This window comes from Calonectris borealis, chromosome 1 (genome assembly GCF_964195595.1).
Source record: "Calonectris borealis chromosome 1, bCalBor7.hap1.2, whole genome shotgun sequence".
NCBI lineage: Eukaryota > Metazoa > Chordata > Aves > Procellariiformes > Procellariidae > Calonectris > Calonectris borealis.
In genome coordinates, this window is record NC_134312.1 from 133,179,862 (window position 1) to 133,192,853 (window position 12,992).

Genomic DNA, 12,992 nt, shown 5'->3' on the forward strand with positions numbered 1-12,992 from the left:
CGCTGTGGCCTAGTATGAAAGAAGAAAACTATTCAGTAGGGCAACTCTGCAAAAATCCTACATATTCCTGCTTTAGACCACATCTTCTCTACGATAACAAAGTGCATAGTTATTTCAGACTCTTCATTTCCTTTTTCCTTCGTGAATAGGAGTACTTTACCTGCTACAAAGGGGATATTTAAAGCCCCAAACTCATGTCCAAATAGATGAAATAAACATAACTACTTTACTTCAGACCTAACAAGTGAGTCAGCAGTCAGATTCTATTTCCCCTGCTGAAGTCAGAAAACAAATTAAGCTGACAGCGTGCCTCTAATGGTGATGACATCACTCAGAGTGGAGTTATTTTCAGCCTCCACAGCACTGGTGAAGGAAAAGCATAAAAGAGAGAAAGGAAGCTTAACTTTTTCTCATGCCTACTCCTAATACGTTTGCTTTGCACCCACTCCCTCAAATTAGGTATTTTTGCAATTGTCATTCCGTGCTTAAAAGTGTATATGCATTTTTCAAAGGCTTGTAACTGAAGAAAACTTCTTTTCTTTCTTTCCTTAGGAAGCACAAATACCTAAGGTTTACAGCAATTTTAGCCTTGTATTAAGTGGGATCAAGTCCTCCAAATACTTTAGAATTGCACCTAAATAAAACAGAGAAGAGTTTAAACCATTTGCCAAAATGTTTAAAAGTGACCTTATATAGAGTCTGTCAGTCTTTAGATGCCCAACCTGTGAGCCCCAGAGGACAGTAGAGAATGTGGCTCTACATCTGCAAAAATATCTCTCTCTCAAGTGCACTCCTTACTTTTAAAGTGGAGGTGGAAAAGCTTCTGCTTTTTGACAGTACAAAAGCTGCGCTTTGAAGAGTTTTCCAACTGGCAAAAACCACACTTTCTGGGACAGCGGCTGAGAGACACCATTGAGGTGGATACAAGAAGACTCGAGGGGATTTGGGGAAGAGCAGGGCTTTCTATGTGAGAAGCCTGAAGCACAAAGTGACATAAAAAATGCATAAGGCTGAGAAACAGTAGGAAAGAAGATGCAGAAGGATACAGAACTATGAACAAGGTAAAGTATAAAACAAGAAAAGTGAAATAAGCTGGGACAGAGTTCTGCTGAGCCATGAACCTGAGTAAGAACCAGAGAGAAGTGAAGGCGCAGAAATGTCAGGAAAGCTGGGAGCAGTCTGGCTTTGTCAGGGAGCGATAAGACGCGAGGTGATGAGAACGCTGCAGCAAGAGGACTGCAACTCCTGGCAGTGGCAACGAGAGGAAATGCTGAATTGCAGATACGGAGCTCCCGAAGGTACACGATTTGATGAGAAGCTGATGACTTGACAAGGAGGATTAGAGAGGTTTCTTGTACGGCAAGTGGGAAGGTATTAAGAGAAAGGGTTTATATGTGAAAAGGGGAAGCAAAGTTTTGGATGTGCCGCATGCAATGCGGAGATAGGTAAAAATAAAGATGACCGGGCAGGAAAAAGGAGATGTGGTGAGGAAATAGATGTACACAAGGTGGGTGAGCACCTCAGATCCGCTCAAGGTATTGCAGGGAGAGCAGGCGTCCTGCTTCTTCTGCCAAGTGCCAGCTTGGAGCTGTGCAAGAAGGATGAAGAATACCTTGAAAGAAACACAAGAACGAAGTTAAGAGAACCAGGTCTGTCTTCAGAAGATAAAACGGAGAAGAAATGTACAGAGGATTAAGAGGACTGAGAAAAGGCAGTCAGAGCTGGCTGGAAGGAAATTAGTGACAGATTTCCTGCTTGTCTCCAAGGAAAAATAAACCCAGTGTGGAATGTAACCCGTTAAACAAGAGCATTGATGTGTCACTAATGTAAAAGGGGTTTCTGTGGACTAAAGTGGACAAATTTTGTCATATAGATGAGTGGTGCTTTAAGGAGCTCATAAAGGATCTCTTTGTCCTGGGAAACTATTAAACCAAAAAAAATCTGCAGCAATGAAATTAATAATTAAAGAATCCTTGCAACAGACCGATTCAGCACTCTCTGGAGATGGCCATCTTATTGCAATTTACACTCTCTCTTAACCAATGTCATTAGTAGTGGTTCTAGAAAGCACAAAGGAATGAGACACTGAAATACTGCAGGAACACTGTCAACACTGATCAAAGCCCTCATCGTAGCTTTTGTTCAACTAGGGCAAGCAGCTCGTTTGTGCGCAGCAGAGGAGCATTCATTCTGGTGAAGCAGGCAAAATAACGTCATTCCTTCCTGAAAATTGTGATTTTTAAAATAGCTTCTTTGAAGTCAGACAAAGTTTCAGTTTTGCTGAAAGTGAATCAGTAGAAGAGGAATACAATCCTGACAACTCGTTTAATCCTTTCTACTGTCTGTGGTGATGTAATACCAAAGACTCTATTAACTTGTAGGCCCACTCATGAGCTGAAAATCTGCTTCTTACTGCAAACATTTAGCTGAAGCCATTGGAAATTTTATCTGGTTGTAATGGATTTAATGAGACACTGAATGGTTGTTTGTTTCATTAATCTTGTATCAAGTGACTCTAAAAAATAAAACCTTGGCGGATTTCTACAATTGCTTAGAGCATCACTATGGCTTATCGTTGTTAACACACCAGCCTTTCCAATTTCCTGTGAATCACTAAATATTGACACAAAAATTCTTATATAGTATCAACTGGCTATTCATTTCCAAAACACAACTGCTCCTCATATGCTCTTTAGAATTGTTCTGCTTTTTTCCTCTTCCCTGTTTAAAGAGCCATCTCCTATTCTCAGCCTCCCCCTTCTGTTTCCTCCTACATCTTACGTTACCCTCCTTTTCACTTATTGGAGAATGAACAAGCCAAAAATCTTCCACAACCTCCCCTCCTCCACCCACAGTATCTTACCTGATCTAGCAGTAGGTCAAGTCCGTACCACTTATTAGCTTAAGCACACCACAGCCCAGAACCTTTTACAGCTCAGACGGCACAGACTTTAGAGTTTCTGACTCACCTGTCGCATACATACCCTTTTGCAACACCAAAGCTCCAAATAAGGGACCATGTCTTAACACAGCCTTCAGCTGCTCTGCAATACTGGATAAATGTTGCTGCCTCCTCATCTTGCTATTCCTTTTGGCAAGGTTGTGACTCTGGAACAAGGCCTTGAGGATGTCTTTGCTCCATCAAATAGGACAAAGTGGGTCAACACAGCAGGGACAGAGTGCGGTACCCGTGACAGGGACAAGGTTGTTTCAGCTAAGACGTTTCTCTTCACTCCTTCCAGATAATGAGCTGGCTTCCACCACATTCATGCCTCCCTTCAGTAAGTGCTGACTTTGGGTGATGGAAATGAGCACTCACTGTGGAACTGTGTCATTGCATGGTCCTGGAATGATTGCTGGGGATCTGAAATATCCATATTCGGAGCAGGCACCTTTTCACCAGTAAATCACCCATGGGAACACAAGGGAACGTGCCAGTATGCTTTGGAGTTTGCCAACCCCCAGCTCATACTGAGTGGTAAAGAAACACTTCAGTGTAAGTCAACCATCAGTAAAGTTCCTTTTTCACAGAAGTCATATATCAACAATACATGGGAGTGTGAATCTGTCACATACCTGAACTACGAGGGGACCAGGGCTCACAGCAGGAACTCCCCAGCTGCATTGGAACAGCAGACATCATACAGGGAGATAGGGAAAATACTACATACATGCAGCCTGTTGTAGCACATGCACAATTACGATCCCTTGTGATTTGCATTTAATGATGCAAGCAATTTTGTTGATCACTGGAGAACACTTATGGGCATGGTCACAACCCTGGGCCCCCCTCTGAATGGCACTGCTTGGTTCTCCAGGGGAAAAGGCAAGGCACAAATGCGAGATGCTGGTGGAAGAGCGAGTGAACTGTCTTGAGAGAACACATGGATCTTTCAAACTAGTAGAGACCTGTGTTTTTAGGTCTGATCACTTCAACAGCAGGTAGTTCAGAAAAGATTAGCAGACTGCTGGGAATGAGGATCAGGCACTGTCAAGCAGGATAAAGGACAGCTGTTAGCTCAGTCAGGAGAATGCTGTTGAGTGTAATTAAGGGTCAGGAAAGAGAAAGTAAAGCTTTCTAGATTTAAAAGGGATTCTTGGCCAAGAGACACTGGATAATCTACAAAAGGAAGTGAAGAGTAAGACTGTTAGAGTAGGTGATTTGGTGGGTAGCTTTCAAAGAGACCAAGGGATGGGGGAGGACATTAGAACGATTTAATTGGGAGAACATAAAATCAGGAAATTGAGGTAGTAAGGTTAGATCCCAAAAAAGCTAGATAAACTGGGCTTTGCTTGTGCGTAGAGTCTTTAAATCAGACCTAATTTGATAACAATAATAGAAAGGTATGTGACCCTTACACTCCTAGGTCTGGGGGAGGAGACAGGTAGGGTAGTACACATAATGCTGTGGCCTCCTCTAGGCCTGCTGTGTTTTATAGCAGTGACTTGTGAAGCTGACAAGTTTGTTATTGCTATACTATCTTGTATAATATAATACAGTATCATAATCTACCTCTATCACCTTTGTATCTTTTTTTTTTCTTTTTTTGTGAACAGCTAGCTTCTGTCCTATTTAACCCAGGAGAATCCCGACCCTCGGAGACTGGTCCTTGTTCATACTCTGCTGTTTCCTTTTTGTCTCAAAATACCACAATCTGAAATTCTGATCTGCTTCCCAATGTTCCACTGTAACGGGGTGACAACTTGTATTCAGTATTCGATAGCAGGTTTCCATGTCAGATTTCAAAGCTCAGCAAAAGGTTTCTCATACTCTGCGGTGAACAGGATAAGCTTTGTCATTCAGAAGATAAATCTGAGCTATCTGTATGTACAGAAACACTAAAATGAGAACATATGTTGGAGACAGGTATGCTGTAATGAGACCATGTTTTATTGAATTCCAGATTTCCACTCAGGATGTAGAAACCACAGGCACAATATTTCCTGCTAGTATGGTGACCACAGATAAAACTCGGAGCAGTAATGCCATCGAGCCTGATCCATTATGCTTTACTCTTTCAGTGCAATTTTATGTAAACATACATTCATCCAGAAAAGCTAGAGTTTTAAGCGGTGAGTCAGAGACATTATATCTCTAATATACGTAGGATTTAGAAGTATTCTTATTGTCATTATCGCGTCTTCTACTACACTTGCAGGATCAGAACTTCAAAGAAGAGCCGGCTAGAGGAAATTGTAGAAAATGTTTGCATTCCTTTACAATTCCATCATCCAGGGGCCTGTGATGGTGAAAGCACCCTTCAGCAGATGTTGTCTGAAAGGTCATGTTAAGTCTTAATACACGATAGACATTCATTTAAGTTCTTCCCTTTTTAATTACTGATTATAACTCTCTTTAACCCTGGTTCATATAGCAAATCCTTCTCGCGTCTCTGCTATAACATCTCACACCAGCTGGAAACTTTTTGCAGCACTTTGTCTCTCTGCTTGGTCTTTGTCAGCTTTCCAAATATCAGTGAAACCATCCTTTCAATATTCCAATGAGGTTAAGATGTTCTTTATATTTGCAACTAAAGCACAGAGCAACCAGTTCTAATTAGCACTAAGGTTTCCTTAGTCTATTTTGGCAGGATGTATTTACACTTCTCCAATCAAGGCCTCTTCACACTTTTGAAAACATCATTAAGAAAGACTAAGCCTCCTTCATTGAATCTCATCTATATTAAGTGGCTTACTAAATTACACAATTGTCCTTTGTGATCTGCTAGGAATTGAATCCAGGTGTCTTGAGAATAAGAGACTCTCTGCGTCTACTATAATAAAACAAATTATAGTCTACAAATAAATTGTACTGATTTTTTTTTAACTCCTTGGAGGTTTTTCCCATGTAAATTTGGACAGTAACTTCTGTATATTTTCTTGTGCATTAAGTTCAAATTATACACCTCAGTACTATGGTTGTAATACTTGAAACTGAATTTCACGCTTTTGGAATGCATTTACTTTTTCATATTCTATTCATTTTAATCCAGAAGATACTGCATTATAATCCACACCTAATACACTACTACACCTTCTAGATGAGTGTCAGATTGTGGTTTTTGTTGCCATAAATAGTTTGTTTGTTTTTTCCCCCCTTTTATTTGTATTTTTAAAATGCCAGTTCAAGCTTCCAAATATTATTCTGATAGTAATATTAGCAAACTAATCCTGTTTTATACTTACTAACTTATTTTTTGGGTATGACTATGGTGATTTACTAACTCTGCCATGAATTCTGCCTTAATTGCAAAGAGTAAGTAGGTACTACTTCAAAGCTAGGCAAAGTATTAGATACTACCGACCATAAGCAAGCTTCCCCAATTTCTGCTACTCACACATCAAGATGCCTTCTGTGGGGAAAGACAGGTAAGTCCTATTAAGCTGATGTCTCCCTTTCAATAGGGTCACATTTTAGTGAGATCAAAAAATGGTGCAGCTTGTGAAGCCCACCTAATTCATATGATGACAGGTTATCAGGATTTTATACAGCACTGTCATTTCAGTGCCATATGCTACCCTTTTTCTAACGAACGAGATCAAATTTTCCAGTGCAATGCATGTAAAACATCTGTGTGGATGCAATGCATTTGCAACCATTTATGCAAAGGTGAAATCAACCCCCACAACCGACTCTGGTGACAAACACTTATTAGTGGTGACTACAGTCAAGTAGTGATGGCTGTGCCTAGAGGGAAAGAGGATAAAAGGAAAGGTCTGCTGCCACAGGTGAAAGCATGATCTTGCTTTGGCCTGAGACAAAAGGAATGAAAAATAGGAGCTGCTGTCTTGAGGCAAAATATCTTCAGCATCTTACCTTCACTGGGAGAATGATCCAGCTCTGAGCTTAGCAGGATCTGAAAGTCAGAATCCCCCACATCTCCCAGAGATTAACTGATATGTTTCTCTTCCTTGTGGAGACGATTTCCAGATGATTTTCTTGCCCTGAAGTCTGTTCTTGCATAGTAGCTCCTATTAAAATCCTGATGCAGCTTTCTCCTTTTATAAAATTTAAATGTGTGGTGTGATAATACTCAAACCCCTGAACAATGAAATGGCATACTTCTGCCTACCCTCTGTACTTCAGTGCCTGAGAAAAGGTCAGATTTCTATTGTTTGCAGCCCTCTTTATATGCTAGTGCCTAAGATCTTTGCCCTTGTTTTTTCTGGATTTGTAGGACACATACAGGGAATGACAAAAGATGACCAACATGCAAAATTTAGAGAAGCTAACTGAAATGTGACACCCACTCTCCTTCTAAAAAGAGTTTTTAATTCAAACAAGTAATTTGGAATAGGTACTTATGGCAGGAAAGGACTAGACAACTATGAAAGGAAAAGAAGAGATAATGAAATTTTTTATTTAGAGGAAGGAAGTCTATCATATAAAGAGGGATTGCTTGAACTATGTTAAATGCAAGCTTAGGTTTAGCTTTTTTTCCTGTTGTGGTTGCCACCTTTCAGCTGCTCAGGTTCTTCTCCCTAATGGCACATCTCAGATGTATGCACCTGACTGTGTAGTTGATGGAGGTACAAATGCATGAGCTTTGACAACGTAAAGCCAATTATCTCTGTGAGGAAATAGAAACTGATGTTTCCAGAGGGATGGAAGGAAACATTTTTTCATCACTGATTTTCACATGAACTCAAGGATTTTTTAAAAAGTCCTGATTTGTGTGTCAAACACATAATGTACAACTGCTGTGAATCTGAGTTTTCTATTCAACATTCCAGCAGCCAGTTTGAGACTGAAGTAACCTGGTGCTGATCAGACTACAAAAAATTATTCCATGCTATTAAGCATAAAGGCTGCCAAGCACTACTGAATTATCTGTTTTCTATTACCTTGTTCTAAATTTCATACCAATAACTGGCCAGAGTTTTGCACATTGCCCCTGTTTTTGAAGGAAGCAGTCCTGACCTCTCTTCAACCTTTAATGCAAACTTTGATAGGGTTGGTTGGTGGAGGTTTTTTTGAGGACAATAGAAGGTAAAAAGGGTAGGGTTAGATTTGACGCAGTGCTATTCCCCACTCCAACTCACCACGTGGCAGCACAAGCAATTGCACCACTTCAAAAGAGGCTGATGCAAGGGTCAGACTGAACAGCAGTGAGCAAGGCGAGGGCACAGCTGCTTCTCCTGGCAGTGGTGATGGCTTCAAGTGATCATTCAACTACGACCTTTTACTCCAGATATGGAAGTCTCCGTAGTACCAGCTGAAGTCTGATTCATTATCAGCAACTGCCTATCCACTCCTTTGTACCTCCTTGTAGATAAGTATTTATGCTTACATGAATACAAAGTGGAATCAAAAATGCTACCAAGCAGAAACAAAGTAGCCTGCGTTCATCACAGTAGTGTGTGCATGCATGGACACACACCCCCATTTTTAATTACTAGCACTCTTGCCATTCCTCCCACCCCAAAAAAAACTCCAAATATTTAAAGAATGTTAACTTTTATCAAGGATGGAACAGAGCACGTGACCTGTCAAAATCTGGAAATGCTTCAAGACAGTGGGAGCTGTTGAAAAAGAAGTGGCCTTCCCAAACACAGTTCTGAAAAATTTGGCTTCAACAGCAAGATGTCTGACACCAGTACCCATCTTCAGTTGCTGGTCTAATGTTTCAAGGACTCTTCTGCATCAGCCAAGCCATCTGACGTTGCAAAAGGACTGGTGTTTATTATAGTGCTTAACATTTTAAGAGAACCATGTAAGACCGCATACATTCGTGGATCTCAGTATATGTTTAGGTCAGCTGTTTGTGTACTAGCTAACAGCTGACGATAAGAAGTAAAATAAGGGCTGTTTTCAGAACCTGTGGGGTTTTTTTGACAGCTTTATTTTCATGACACTTGGCCTGCAGAAGTATGACTTTCCCGCTTCGAGGCAACTCTTACTCATGCAGTCCAACCACTACTTAAATGGTATTGCTATAAAAACAAATTCCTGCATCTTAATGCCTTTCCCTCTTTGCCTAATGATATTCTGCACAACACTACGTCTTCCTCCCCGTCCTCACTCGCCTCCCAACTTCTCCATCCGCTCTTCTGTTTATGCAAACAAACTTTTCCACTCTCCCACTCCCCCCAGCTCACCTGCTTGAGCGGTGGCAGCCCCGGGCCCCGGCCGGGCTTCCCAAGGCGTTTCTAACAGCCCTTTCCGTTGGGGCCGGCCCGACTGAACCTCGCAGCGGCAGCGCCCAGGGTGAAACCCCAGACGGGCGCTTCGTATAAAGAACCGCGCCACGGCCCCTGCCACCCTTCACCCCCGCGGGCCTGCGCGCCGCTGCCCTGCACGACGCTGGGCAAAACCGACCGAAGGCGGATAGCGGCGAAGTACAGACGGGCCTCGTCCCCGGGAGCCCCGGCCCCGCACGGCACCGGCGGCCCGCGGCCACCGACCGCTTCCCCCGCCCGCCGGCCAGGGGCGGCAGCATGGCCGCGCCCGCGACTGACCCGCTCCTGCTCGGGCCTCCCGCAGCGCCGCGCTCCAGCCTCTCGCCCGCGGCTAAGCTCGGCTCGGCTCCGCCGTGTGCGGCCGCTGTCTCCCGCTAAGCCGGGCGCACCTCGCTGCCCCCATCCCCCGCGGCCCGGCCCCACACCTGCGGGCGGCGAGGGCCGAGCCGGGACGGTGGCGGACCCGCCCGACGGTGGCGCGCGCAGGCGCCGTTGGCCGGGCAGGTACGGCCCGGGCGCCATGTTGTGAGCGGAAGCCGGGCCCGGGGGGAGGGCGGAAGCGCGGCTCCGCCTGGCAGCGGGGAGGGGGCGGTGGGAGGGACGGACGGACGGACGGCGGCAGCGGCGGGCAGCAGTCGCCGCAGGAGCCGCCGCTAGAGCCAGCTGGGGTGTCCCGCGCCCCTCCGGAAGGCTCGTTGGCTGCCTTGCCGCCCCCGCCTCGCCGCTGCCGTCGCCGGGGTGCGGGAGAGCGGAGCGCGGAGGCTGCGGGTAACCGGGCGGGGAAGATGCCCCTGGCGCAGCTGGCGGACCCTTGGCAGAAGATGGCTGTGGAGAGCACAGCCGAGAGCGGCACCGAGGTACAGGGCGGGCGGGGGGGCGTTGTGGGGAAAGTTGTGAGGAGGAGACGGGACGGGACGGGACCTGGGCTCCCGCCGCCGCTCAAGGGACGGGCAGAGTTTCCTCTCGCGGGCGCTCGGGACGGGCAGCGCCGCGACTGCGGGCGGGGGGCCGGGAGGGGGGCAGCGGCCCGGCGGGGGGACGGAGCGCTGCGGGGCGCCGAGCCCCCGGGCCGCTCGGGCGGGCAGCGGGGGGTGAGCATTGGCGCTTGCCGCCCGGCCGGCCCCGGCGCGCCGCTTCCTCTCCGGGGCACTGACTCACGCCCGGGACCGGCTGGGACTCCCCCGCGCCGGGGCTCGGGGCGTGTTTCACGGGACCGGGCTGCTCCCGGCTCGCTCCCTCCCCTTCCGCCCCCTTCCCCGGGAGGGAGTAACCTGCTTCGGCGGCGGCGGCCGACGCGGGCGCTTTTGTTCCAGCGCGGTGTCTGGTTACTGTCACGGAGAGTTTCCCTTGCCGGGGCGGCCGCGCCGCCTCCGCAAACGCGGCCCGGGGTGGGGTGGGGGGGACCAGGAGGGCCGGGGCCTCCCTCACCTTGCCCGGTGCCGTCGCCTTGTCGCTGCTCCCCCTGCGGCGGCCAAGGGCCGTCCCCGCCCGGGTGCCACTGCCCCCCTTATCTAAGCAGGATGGGGTTGCCTCTGCAGTTTCGCAAGCGTTTGGGAAACCGCAGGGACGTTTCGCATGGGTGAAGCTTTGTGCTTGGCGGCGTTTATGGGAACATCCCTGAGATGCAGCGCAGTGTGGTTTCCCGCTGTTGGTAGAGGGGAGTTCGTGTTGTGCCCTGTCCTTGTTAGTCAGGACGCGTGTCAGCTTTCGTAGGCTGAGATAACGAGAGTGGCTGGAAATTAGATTCACTTGCATCCGAGGCCATAGATGCCCTCAGCTACTTTCATTTTTTCCTACAGTGTACTACTGTGTTGGTTTGGATCTTTGTAAACACTACACCTACACAGTCAGTTGTACTTGCTCTGTGATTCCCACAATGCATGCGCTAGTTTGCGACCAGACCCCCATCTGAAAAGAAATAGCTTCCTCTGACAGTGCAGCTTCTACCTGAATCTGCTCCAGCTGATATGCAGCCAGGCTGCTTCAAGTGATGCTGCTCTTGAACGGTATGGACTCAGGCCAGCTCACAACAATGAGGCGCAAGGTTAGGACTTAGTCCTTAGTGAGTGGAGCAAGGAGAGGAAGACCAATGCAAAGTTTCTGCAGTATCAGAAGTATTTGTCCTTTTGATGTTTGTCTTGTCTTCCCTCTGCTTCAAGTGACTGCATTTCTAGGGGTCAGAATAATCTGCAGTTCTGATCTGACAAGCAGAACTGTCTTTTAAATTCTTGCCAATTACTGTAGTTACTTTTAAATTCTTGCCAGTTATTCACTGACTTCTAAAGTGGTGATCTTAGATGATTTATTTTTTTTTAATGGGGAATAACTACAATAGTGGTGTGATGCTTAGGGGCGGGCAAGAAGGTGGTAGGGGAGATGTTTCTGCAAGACCACTTAGACTAACAATTTAGAGAAAAGATCTTAACTGTTACTTTAGTCTCACTGCATGTAGTCTATGTAACTTCAGTAATGGTATATATGCTGGAAAGGTAGCAAAATAGATTATGTTATTTGAAATGTGTGTATGCGCATGATTAATTATACTTTGTTACTTGTTTTAGTGTATTTCAGACATGATTTGTTTTTAAATTGCTGTCATAAACTTCTTGAAACAAGTGTATTTTACTTCTTCCTAAAAAAAAAAGTTTCAAAAAACTATGAAAACAAAAAACTCAAACAAAACACTTACATTGACATGAGTCTATAGCAGTTTAGCACCAAAAATTTTTCTAGGACCACTAACAAAACATGAAACAGCAATGAACTGACAGGTTTGCACTCTAGGGCCCTAGTCTAGAATAAACACTCAGTTCTTGAAAAGACCAGAAAGCTTTTCAGATGACCGTCAAAAGGAAAAAGATAGACTTAGAAAGGTTGTTTACCTGAAGTGAGTCTTTAAGAAAAGATATTTTAGTGAAAATAGATAAGTTTAAGTCAAATACATAAACACATGACCTAAATACATAACTTAAATTTTCCATTTGCATGAGTTGTGTTTATCTGTAGCATAGCAATATCCTAATTACAGACCCTATCCTGCAGGAGTATCCTTGGGCAAAAATGTTTTTTACATCCACCTGGAAACTCATTGTGATTTCAGTCATAGTTTGATAGTGATAATGTCTTTAGCTGTAATACTGAGTGAGGTGAAGAGTTTCCGCTAACCTCTCAGATTTGCTGACACAGTTCTTGTAACACTGTGTTATCCACATGGAGTTACAAATTATTGAGCTTTAAAACTCAGCTCAGACACTTTCCTTGTCTTAACAACTCTGTGAGTTTTTATATTGTATTAATTTTTTTATTTGTTTCCTGGTGCAGTCCTGTATTTGGTTTTATACTGGTACCACTGAGGAGATGATTTGCTGTGATACGTGAGCAAATTTAGTAGGAGGAATAGAACACCTTTAACTAGCATTACTTTGGAAGGCAGTATAGTTAACCATCAACAGCTGCTGTAACTTAGGTGTACAGGACAGCAGATCTGTAGAACATGGTCCTTCTTAAGAAATAATGCGAACAATATTTTCCAGATAAAATATGGATTTATAGTTTTCAGAGATCAGTTGCAGGACTTTTGTTTCTACAGGTACAAATAGGTCAGTGATCCACAAGGCATCTCTGACAGGTTTTTCAATGTGTAAAGTTGTTAAACAAATTAGTGTTTAAAATAGTGTATATAGTATAATGTGGTTTTGTTTTGTTTTTAAAGTTTCATGTTTTAAATCACAACACCTTTAAAGCCTGTGGAATGATGCTGTCTTTTATTTTCTCAAGGTCTACTCAATATTTATAACAAGCATAGGTTTGTT

The 12,992-nt window shown here is 44.8% G+C and overlaps 1 protein-coding gene across 2 annotated transcripts in view; it reads left to right on the forward strand.

The window, feature by feature from the left end:
- Positions 1-9,779: 9,779 nt before the first annotated feature.
- Positions 9,780-12,992, forward strand: part of RPS6KA3 (ribosomal protein S6 kinase A3) — an 84,225-nt gene continuing 81,012 nt past the window's right edge. For both annotated transcript variants that reach the window (XM_075175075.1, XM_075175083.1), the window contains exon 1: positions 9,780-10,037. In XM_075175075.1, the coding sequence (XP_075031176.1) occupies positions 9,966-10,037 (72 nt within the window). In that variant the 5' untranslated portion in view covers positions 9,780-9,965. The remainder of the gene's footprint in view (positions 10,038-12,992) is intronic.